At 51.9% G+C, this 10,610-nt stretch overlaps 2 protein-coding genes across 7 annotated transcripts in view; one reads left to right on the top strand and one right to left on the bottom strand.

Annotated features, from left to right (window-relative positions):
* RASGRP4 (RAS guanyl releasing protein 4) overlaps positions 1-7,119 on the top strand; it is a 22,422-nt gene extending 15,303 nt beyond the window's left edge. For 3 of the 6 annotated variants that reach the window (XM_027765609.1, XM_027765608.1, XM_027765610.1), the window contains exons 10-17: positions 1,082-1,162; positions 1,241-1,345; positions 1,476-1,594; positions 1,698-1,842; positions 3,623-3,659; positions 3,763-3,897; positions 4,005-4,117; positions 6,978-7,119. In XM_027765609.1, the coding sequence (XP_027621410.1) occupies positions 1,082-1,162; positions 1,241-1,345; positions 1,476-1,594; positions 1,698-1,842; positions 3,623-3,659; positions 3,763-3,897; positions 4,005-4,117; positions 6,978-7,091 (849 nt within the window). In that variant the 3' untranslated portion in view covers positions 7,092-7,119. Of the gene's footprint in view, positions 1-1,081; positions 1,163-1,240; positions 1,346-1,475; positions 1,595-1,697; positions 2,038-3,622; positions 3,660-3,762; positions 3,898-4,004; positions 4,118-6,977 lie in introns of those variants that run through there. The other 3 variants (XM_027765611.1, XM_027765612.1, XM_027765613.1) reach the window with 3 other exon arrangements.
* Position 7,120: 1 nt separating this feature from the next.
* Positions 7,121-10,610, bottom strand: part of TSLIG3C (tRNA splicing ligase complex subunit 3C) — a gene marked incomplete in the record, with an annotated part of 4,122 nt that continues 632 nt past the window's right edge. Inside the window, 5 exon segments of the mRNA XM_027765614.1 lie at positions 7,121-7,452; positions 9,017-9,184; positions 9,499-9,621; positions 9,712-9,789; positions 10,001-10,206. Coding sequence (XP_027621415.1) covers positions 7,309-7,452; positions 9,017-9,184; positions 9,499-9,621; positions 9,712-9,789; positions 10,001-10,206 — 719 coding nt within the window.

Below are 10,610 nucleotides of genomic sequence, written 5' to 3'. Positions count from 1 at the left end.
AAGTACAGAGAAAAAAAATCAAGTAGGAGGCTGATCCTGTAGCCTACTGGTTAAGGGAGCTGGATCCCAAATGGTTGACCAAGGGTTGAATTCTGGCTCTGGTGGCTTGAAAAACACATTGGGCACATGTGTATGCATGCCCCAAATCCTAACAGGATGATGAGAGAGGGGAGAAGAGATTGTGGCATGACCATGCCCCATTGGGGGGTGCTTTCTCCCTTCCTCTCTCTGGTAAGCAAAAATACCCTCTGGCAATTAAAAAAAATAATAACAGGGAGGGGGAACCAGCAGTTAGCGTAATGGCTATGTTGCTCGACTCCCACGTAGTCGACCACGGTTCGCGTCCCAGACCCGCTCATGCTGGGCGCATGTGCGTGCGTGCCCAAGATCCTGAGAGGAGAACGGAGGAGAAGGGATTGCGGCATGACCATCCTCCCTGGGGGGTGATCTCTCGTTTTCTGTCTCTGTCTCTCTCTGTCTGTCTGGCGAAGCGCACGCACCCTATAGCGAAAACCTCTTCAAATAATAATAATAATAATAATAACAGGGAGAGAGAAACATAGCAGAAAAGGCATAGAACATGACAGGTTGCAATTAAGCAATTTTTTTTTCTTTTTTGGAGAGATTTTTGCTATAGGGCGCGTGCACTCGTCAGACAGACAGAGAGAGACAGAAAGCGAGAAATCACCCCTCAGGGGGGATGGCCACGCCACAATCCCTTCTCCTCTATTCTCCTCTCGGGATCTTGGGCACGCACACACACGTGCCCGGTGTGAGTTTAAGCCACCAGGTCCAGGATTCGAACCGTGGCCGACTACGTGGGAGTCCAGAGACATAGCCATTTAACTAACTGCTGATCCCAACAATTAAGCAATATTTTTAAAAAGGCCTCAGTGAGAAAATGGCATTCCAGGACCAAGGGAAAATGAATGGGTGCTTGGTGAGAGAGAAGGCCTTAGGGATCCCCAGAGAAGAGGGGCTTTGAGAAGAGGATGGAGAGTGGAGGTTGAGGCAGGGCCACAGGCCATAGGTAGGAGAATGGGGACGAGGAGGGATCTGTAATGTTCCTGCTCTCCCCTAGCTCTCCCTGGATCTCTTCTACACAGAGGACGAGATCTACGAGCTTTCATATGCCCGGGAGCCGCGCTGTCCCAAGAGTCTGGTGAGACTTGAAACCTGACCTTTGACACCCCCCCCAACCTATGCATTGACTAACTGTGCTCCTCTGTCCCTGCCCTAGCCACCCTCCCCCTTCAAAGTGCCTTTGGTAGTGGAGTGGGCCCCTGGTGTGACACCCAAGCCAGACAGGGCAACCCTGGGTCGGCATGTAGAGCAGCTGGTGGAGGTAAGGGGAGCCTTGCTGCTGGGGGCCAGGGATCTGTATAGCCCTGAAACTGGAGGAGAAGGGGGTCTAAGACCCTGGCATCACACCGTGGCCATCTGCCTTATGCTGTCTTTCCCATGCTCCTCCGAAGTCTGTGTTCAAGAATTATGACCCTGAAGGCCAAGGAACCATCTCTCAGGAGGACTTTGAGCGGCTCTCAGGCAGCTTCCCCTTCGCTTGCCATGGGCTTCACCCACCCCCACACCAGGGGTGAGTAGCCCTGACTCGGGTCCCCTGCAGATGAGGATGCTGCAGCTGCCTGGCTCCCTGTCTAGAGGAGTAGGGGCCAGTCATGCGTGGTCTCTGCCCCCAGGAGTGGCTCCTTCAGCAGAGAGGAGCTAACAGGGTACCTGCTGCGCGCCAGCGCCATCTGCTCCAAGCTGGGCCTGGCCTTCCTGCACACCTTCCATGAGGTCACCTTCCGCAAGCCCACCTTCTGTGACAGCTGCAGCGGCTTTGTGAGCACTCAGCACCACGGTCACCCCGAGGACCCACCCCCTGCAGTCTCCAGCTCCTCACAGCCACACTCAGAAAGCCAGCCCTGCCCTGGAGTGTGGATGGTCTTCAAACCCCAGATAATCCCACATTTCAGGGACCAGCAGGGGGCGTGGTGGTTGAGGTGCTGGACTTCCACAGGCTGAGTCTCAGACCTGGTGGGTTGCTTTCTCACTTTCCCTCCCTCTCTTTCTCTTTCTCTGGTGAGCGCACATGTCCAAATTAAAAAAACAAAAAACAACAACAAAAAAATACTGGTAAATAAAAATAGTCTTTAAAAAAATAAAAGAAAAAATTTAAAAGAAAAAAAAGTCCTACATTCCAGAAAGTCTAGCCCAGCCTCAACTAATCCCCACATTCCCTAACACCCTGGATAATCTCCAAATTCCATATAATTTTCAAATCTCAGATCGTCTCTGCCCTGGACAGCCACTAAGCCATGATAGTACCTAATACGAGGGTAATCTGAAATCCTGGGTTATCTACAAACCTGGATAGATTCTGTCCAAACAGAATCAACCTCCAAATCTTTTTTTTGTTTTGTTTTGTTTTTTTTGAGAGGTTTATGCTATAGGGTGCGTGCGCTCACCAGACAGACAGAGAGAGACAGAGAGAAAGGGAAAAATCGCCCCCCAGGGGGGATGGTCACCCCGCAATCCCTTCTCCTCCATTCTCCTCTCGGGATCTTGGGCACACACGCACACACGCCCTGCGTTGAGTTTAAGCCACCGGATCCGGGACGCAAACCCCGGTCGACTACGTGGGAGTCCAGCAACATAGCCATTACGCTAACTGCTGGTCCCCAACCTCCGAATCTTTAAACTCCAAATCATTCAAATCCTGGATAATTGATGAATCCAAGGTATCTTCGAACCCCGAATGACAGACAAGTCTCAATCTCCCAACCAAGACTAACATTCACCCCGGGTTACTTCCCGGGTGCACTGACTCAGTCACTAAGTAGGCACCTCCTATGTGCCAGGCAGGTCTTTTTTCTCTTTTCTTTTTTTAGTTTGCAGTAGGGCACGTGCACTCACCAGAAAAAGAGAGAGAGAAAGTGAGAAAGCACCCCATCCCATGGGGGATGGCCATTACGCAATCCCTTCTCCTCTTGGGATTTGGGGCACGCATGCACACACACCTGGCATGTTTTTCAAGTACTGGGTCCAGGACTCCAGCAGTCAACCCTGTGGGATCAAGCCACTGTAACCACCATACCACCAGCTGGCCCTGTGTCAGGCAGTTTTATGCCCTCAGGGTACAACAGGCACAACCCCTGCCCACAGAACTGACATTTTATGAACTCCAAATTTTACCTTTTTTTTTTTTTTTTTTAATTAATCTGTTTTTCCTTGAGTGAGAGAAACAGATGGCACTCACACCAGGGTCTTGACACTGGACTCTACCCTAACCTCAGCCAGCTCTGGTTACGGGCACACATGTGCCTGGCCTACTTCAGGGAGGTCTCTGGACACAAACCCAGCACCTTCCCATGGAGTTCAGCTTCAGCCTCACAGAGTGTCCTGTTTTACTGCTCTATCACAATCCAGTCCCAAAGTTTAATCTAATTCTAATATCCTCAATGATCCCCAAACTTGGAATAATCTCCACGTTCCTTTCATTCTATTGAAATCTCTAGCCTTGAGAATTTTCCAAACCTGAGTAGCACCTACATGGCCACGTCCCTCCAACCCACAGCCCTCCCTCCGTAGCCTGGGTAACCTATTCTGCTTTCTCTTCAAGCTCTGGGGTGTAACCAAGCAAGGCTACCGCTGTCGAGGTGAGTGGGACTTCACCAACTGCGAGTTGAATGTACCACCTGCCGACTGGAAGGACAGGGGGCACAGCTGCCCCTCCGGCTACTAACTGCTACCTCCCTGCAGACTGTGGACTGTGCTGCCACAAACACTGCAGAGACCAAGTGAAGGTGGAGTGTAAGAAGAGGCCAGGGGTCAAGGGTGATGTGGGACCCCCAGGAGCCCCTGTCCCACCCATCCCAGCTGCCAATGCCAGCTCTGGTAAGATCCCAGGCGTCCTGGGAAGGGGCTTCATGGAGTGGGTTAATTCCAAGGCTATGAGGCCCTGTCTATCAGGCCCACTTCCTTCCGTCCATCCCCACAAACAGGCCCCGAGGAAAACCTGTCCTATACACTATCCCTGGAACCTGAGACTGGGTGCCATGTTCGTCATGCTTGGACTCAGACAGAGTCCCCACACCCTTCCTGGGAACCAGAGACGGTAAGGAGGAACTTTCCCCCACCCCCAGCTGGATACAGGGGGAAACCAGACAGATTTGGGGAAGCATAGAAAAGTAAAACTGCAAAGTCCCTGATTACTTGGGTATAGACAGTGGTTAATTTTTTTTTTTTTTGAGAGGCTTTTGCTATAGGGCGCGTGTACTCACCAGAAAGACGGAGAGAGACAGAGAGACAGAAAGCGAGAAATCACTCCCCAAGGGGGATGGCTACACCGCAATCCCTTTTCCTCCATTCTCCTCCCGGGATCTTGGGCACGCACGCACACCCGCCTGGTGTGAGTTTAAGCCACCGGGTCTGGGACTCAAACTGCGGTCCACTACATGGGAGTCCAGTGACATAGCCATTACACCAACTGCTGGTCCCAACACTGGTTAATTTTAACGCTGATAGGAAAACAGAAACTTCATATGAGAAGAAGGGGAGAGGTAGCCACTAGAATAGAACAAGGGGGAAAAAAACAGTAAGATAGTAAGAGTAAGGAGATTAATTTGGGGGGGAGGACTTTGGTACAGATTTTTGTCTTAGGGCACTTGTGTTTGCCGGGGAGACAGAGACAGTGAGAGGGAAAGTGAGAAATCTCTCCCCCAAGTGGGATGGGCATGCCGCAATCCTTTCTCCTCCATCCTCCTCCCAGGATCTTGGGCACGCACACACATGCACCAGGCGTAAGTTTCAAGCCACCAGGTCTGAGATTCAAACCACAGTTGGCCATGTGGGAGTCCAGCAATGTAACCACTACTCCATCTGCTGGCCCCAAGGCCAAATACTTTTAAAGCTACAGGAAATGTCAGTGAAGTCAAAATTCCACCCTTCATGGGACCATCAGTTAGCGTAATGGCTATGTCGCTGGACTCCCACGTAGTCGACCACGGTTCGAGTCCCGGACCGGTGGCTTAAACTCATGCCGGGTGCGTGTGTGTGCGTGCCCAAGATCCTGAGAGGAGAATGGAGGAGAAGGGATTGCGGCATGGCCATCCTTTCTGGGGGGTGATTTCTCGCTTTCTCTCTGTCTCTCTCTGCCTGTCTGGTGAGTGCATGTGCCCTGTAGCAAAAACCTCTCCAAAAAAAAAGAAAAAAAAATTCCACCCTTCAAAGACAGAGATTCTCAGACTGGATTTGAGAATAAGGTTCAGGGGACATCCATTTATGGCTTCACCACAGACTGGTGAGGCCCTGCTCCTGGCATGAAGCATCTCCCAGATACGTCACATTCCCTGTATCCATCACTGTCTTCCTCGTTCAAGGCCTGCTTCTCGGCAACAGTGCCCTTCAAAGCCAATTCCTAGACATCATCTCGGTCTCTTCTCTCCCTGCTCCCCTCCACACCAGCCCTGAGTCTGGCCGCTCTGTCTCCAGCAGGACCCCCCATTCACGAACCTTTGATGAAGCATTCATCCTTTTACGGCAAAACCAAGTTTCCTTCTTCCATCACAGCGGCTGTTCATCACACTCCTCCTCACTAATACCTGTGCAGCTCCGTGCTGCATGCATTGACACTCAGGCGCCATCTCAACTCCCTCCGTCCCCATGTCAGACAAGGAGACTGAGACTCAGCGAGGCGAGGTCCTGCCCCAACATGGCAGGGCTCCCAAGGCTTGGAGGCAGGACTCAAACCCAGCTTCTGACCACTGTGCTGTGCTGCTGGTTGGGTGGGCCAGGATAGAGTGGGTAAAGTTCCAACTCGGGTTCCAGAGACAGGAGAGAAGGCTGGGATGAGGGAATGAAGAGGGACCCTGAGGACACCTGAGTCAGAGCAGATGCTCAGAGAACCCCCTCGCCCAGGCTCTTCCCACTCAGGGTAAAAGCCGGAGTCCTCCCTGTGGTCCACAGAGTTTCCACTGTCTGCCCTGTCACCTCTGACCACACCTTCCACCCCTCACTCATCCTGCTTCAGCCATGGGAACCTGGACGTGCCCCAAGTACTGCTACCTCAGGGCCTCTGTGCTGGCTGTCCCCTGCATCTGGAATACTTCCCCAGAGGCCTGCTTGGCATCCTCTTTAGGGCTATATTCAAGTGCCACCTGCTCCGTGAGGCCTTCCACCATCGCGCTCAGATGCCATCTTCACCTCCAGGCCGATCCGCCTTCATTTTCCTCCACAATACTGTCTCCATCTGACCTACGATATATTTGACCTATTTATCTTGTTTAATGTCTGCCCCTCCTCACCAGAATTGTCAGCTCAGAAAAGCAGGAAGATATATATATATATATTTTTTTTTTTTAATTTACCAGAGAGATGTGTACTGGCCAGAGACAGAGTGAGATGAAGCACCCCCAAGGGCGTATTGTCAAGCTGCAATCTCTTCTTCCTCCATCTCTCCTTCCTTTTGGGGTTCTAGGCACACACACATATACCCAAGCATGTTTTTCAAGCCACTGTAGCCAGGATTTGAACCATGTAATCAGCCATATGAGTGAGTACCAGCCTCCTTAACCACCAGGCCACAGGGCTGAGAGCAGAGTGATATTTTTGGGGGATTTTTTTTTTTTTTTTTTTTTTGCTACAGAGAGCGTGAGCTCACCAGAGATAGAGATGGGGGTGGGAGATATATGAGAAAACACCTCCCAGGGAGGATGGCCACATCGCAGTCCCTTCTCCTCCATTCTCTTCTTGGGATGTTGGCACACAGACAAATGCACCCAGCATGCTTTTCAAGCTACAAGGTCTGTGACTCAAACCACGCGGCCAGCCACGTGGGATCCAGTAGCCTTCACCTCCATGGCATCCGCTGTGCCCTCCCTTGCTGTGTCCCCATGACCTAGAACAGAGGTGGTAACACTGCAGGCACCTGATAAATGCTTATCTGTCACCTGAATGTATTTTCCTTGTGCCCACAGGAAGGGAACGACGAGATGCGGGCGACCAAAGGACTCTGTGTGGCAGAGCAGCAGGGGCCTGTCCAGACCCAAGGGCAGAGACCCCCACCCTTCCACCAAACCAAGCACCCCTGACCTGGCCCCACAGAGGCAGGTTCTCCAGCTGTCATAAATTAAATTTATTTTCCAGAAAACACAGTTTTCGATGTTGAGTGGTGATGACAGGCAGGACACCTGGGGCCTCAGGAACAGGGTGAGGGGGAATGGGTGCCGGGTGTCAGGGAAACCCTTAAGCTGACTCCCAGAGATGGGTGTCAGCACCTCGTGGAGAGTCCCCTCCCGCACCAGTCCTTTACTTCTTCTTCTTCTTGCGGCCCCAGTTCTGGCGGCCTGCCTTCCGTCCACCTCCATCTTCTCTTCGGCTCCGCCACGTGGGCATGGGAGCCTCCAGCTCACCGGGGCGGCCGCCCCGGTCTGGCACGTTGCCCATAAGAACCTGAGAGTTGATTAAACTTGAGTTTCAGAGGAAAAAAATCTATCTTGAGCAAGGGGGCCAGCGAGTAAAGGGAATAGCATGAGGTTGAAAAAGAAGGGCAGAGGTTAATTATTTGGGTACAGTGGATGGGAGAGACGTGGAAGATACAAACTGGGACAATGACGGGGAGGCTATCCAAGTCCACACCCCGTATATCAAGAGGACCTCAACTCTGTCTATTTCATATATGGGGCTTTGCATAACAGATAAAAGTGGTCAATTATTATTTTTTTTTAAAGTTTTGTTATAAGGTACATGTGCTAGCCAAAAAGAAGTTTTTAAAGTTTTGTTATAGGGTACATGTGCTAGCCAAAAAGAAACAGAGATTGAAAAGGGGCGAGAGGAAAAGTGAGAGAGCACCCTCAGGCAGGATGGCCACACAATCCCTTCTCCTCCATTGTCCTCTCGGGATTTTGGACACGCACACACATATTCAAGTGTTTTTTTTCAAGCCACCAGGTCCAGGACTAACTGTGCAGTCAGCCATGGGAGCTCTAGTTGCTTCAACTAGTACGTCATCAGTTGGCCTTGTAAATCAGATTTCTTAAGAGAGATTTTTGCTATAGAGTACATGCACTCACTGGAAAGACACGTGAGTTTTAAGCCACTGGGTCTCAAACCGCGGTTAACTATGTGGGAGTCCAGTGATGTAACCATTACGCCATCTGCTGCCCTCCTTCCCCAAGTAAATCACTTTTTTTCTTATCTTAAAGTTTGCCTTGCTTGGGCCAGCAAGTGGCATAGTGGTTAAGGCACTGCACTCCCACATGGTTGACTGTGTTCAAGTCCTGAACTCAGTGGCTTGAAACTCATGCCAGGCATGTGTGTATCCAGGCTCAAAATCCCAAGAGGAGAATGGAAGAGAAGGGACAGCAGTGTGACCATCCCGAATTACACCAATTACCATGGGGAATAATTTCTCACTCTGTCTTTTTCAGTCTCTCTGGCGAGCACATGCACTCAATAGCAAAAAAACACCTCTCTTTCTTGGGGCCGGCAGGTAGCATGGTGGTTAGTGGCACTGGTGTGGTGGTTAATGGCACTGGACTCCCACATGGTCAACTACAGTTCGAGTCCCGGACCTGGCAGCTTGCTTTTTCACTTTCCCTCTCTCTCTCTCTGTCCCTCTCCGGTCAAATTTTAAAAAGTAAATAAATAGGGGCTGGCAGGTGGTGTGGTGGTTAAGGGTGCTGGACTCCCACACGGGCAACCACAGTTCAAATCTCGGACCTGGCGGCTTGCTTTCTCATTTTCCCTCTCTCTCACTTGCTCTTGCTCTGTCCCTCTCTGGTCAAATTTAAAAAATAAGTAAGTAAATAAAGTTAAATAAAATAATTCTTTAATAAATAAAGTTAAATAATTCTTAAGAAAAACTCTCAAAAAAACCCCCAAGTTTGCCTTACTCTGCTGTACTAGACTTTATTCCCTAATACTCTCCACATAAGACTTTTTTTTTTTAAAGGTTTTTGCCCTAGGACACATGAAGACTAAAGATGCCAGGCCCTTCCCTTCCCCAGGAACCCACCTTGTTGATGGCACAGCAGGTCCCTTGACGGGCAGCCATGCTGGTAGCTGGGACGAGACGAGACAGGTCGGCTCTGGCAGCCAGGACATGCGCAATGGAGACATCTGATTCCGGGGTCAGAACCTCTCGAATTGGGATCAGCGCTGCTTTCATGGCCTTTCCTTGGGCCTGGAAAGGGGTGCATAGAGAAGGTGCCAAGGGCCCTCCTCAAGTGAAATCGCTCACCTTGGAAGCATCTCCTTCCCATCCAGGGCCTCACTGCCCACCTCTCTAACTAAGGGGTGTAGCACTTAAGACACTCTCAGCTCAGAGCTCAGAATTTCAGAATTGCTCTGCAGGGCTTGGGATTCTAGAAGCCACAAAACTGTAAAATGGCCTGGGCCTCAGAATCTAAAGAGGGTAATCTTCCTGACCCTCACTCCTGCCCCCTGCAGCTGTAGCCCCCACAACCAGGCCACCCTGCTCCTGCCGAAGTCCATTACCCACACCTCTGCCCGATTGCTCCAGTGGAAGGCAGACGTTGTGAGGTCCAGGCGCTTGAGGAGGAGGCAGCGGCGGCAGCAGTACTGATCTCTCAGGCTGTGGGACAGCGACTCCAGTGCTTCCTGGGAGACAAGGTCTCTGTCATGCCAGGGGTCCCTCTCACTTCCGTCTGGGCAACAGCACTGTTCACATATAGCCCTACACAGTCTTACCCATCTGGGTGCATCCAGCGGGTGGCTGAGGAGGGGCTGCATGGACCCTGGAGGCAGGGAAGGCAGCAGCTCTGAGATCTGATTGGAGAAGAAGGCCATATGGGCAGAAAAATGATTAACCCCTCCACAGACACCAGCTCCCCGGGTCCTGAGGAACCAGGCCATGGAAGGAAGAATGACTCTAGAAAAACACCCCTGTGGTTGGGAGACTCCTGCCAGTGCTACTTTTGGAGAGAGGACCCAAGGAAGGTGAGGTGGCCTGGGTGGGGAAGGGACTCTGACTCTTTACCCTAGCATGCAACTCCCGTAGCAGCAGGCTGGCCGGAGTCCCAGGTGTGGGTCTGGGCAGCCCCAGGGCTTGGAGGGTAAGGACCAGTTCGTGGACCATGCCAGATCGTTCCTCTGGTCCTTCCCCCCTGAGCAGTACAGGGCTGGCGTCCTTCAGGGACTGTAAGTGCAGGAGGCGGGCAGCCTGGAGTTCAGAGCAGAGAAAGCCTAAAAGCAGGAGAAAGCAGTGCCATGGAGGGGGTCCGGGACTCCAGCACAAGAATCAAAATGCTACATCAGCCTGGAAACCTTACTTTTCAGTGCCAGTTCTAGAGTCCTGGCTCTGCTTCCAAGAGACCCACTCCCCTCCTCGGCTCTGCCGCCCACCGGTAGGGCTCCTTTCTAACCTAACCCACTTGAACTTCCAGAACCTCCTTGCCCATCTCGGAACCCTAAACCCACCCCACTCTCACCCCTCCTACCTCAGACCCTCTGGCCTGCCTGGAAGCTCTGACCACGCCCCTGCAGCCCCGCCTCCCGGCTCCCCGGCTCCTCCCAGCCCGCGCGCTCCAGAGGTCGCCGCCTCGCCCTCTTTCGCACCCCAGTCCCGGGTCCCGAGGCTTACGCAGCAG

The sequence above is a fragment of the Tupaia chinensis genome, unplaced genomic scaffold (genome assembly GCF_000334495.1).
Source record: "Tupaia chinensis unplaced genomic scaffold, TupChi_1.0 Scaffold138910_1, whole genome shotgun sequence".
In the NCBI taxonomy this organism is placed as follows: Eukaryota; Metazoa; Chordata; class Mammalia; order Scandentia; family Tupaiidae; genus Tupaia; species Tupaia belangeri.
Note: the sequence above shows the minus strand (reverse complement) of the source record. Positions and strands in the feature narration are given on the sequence as shown.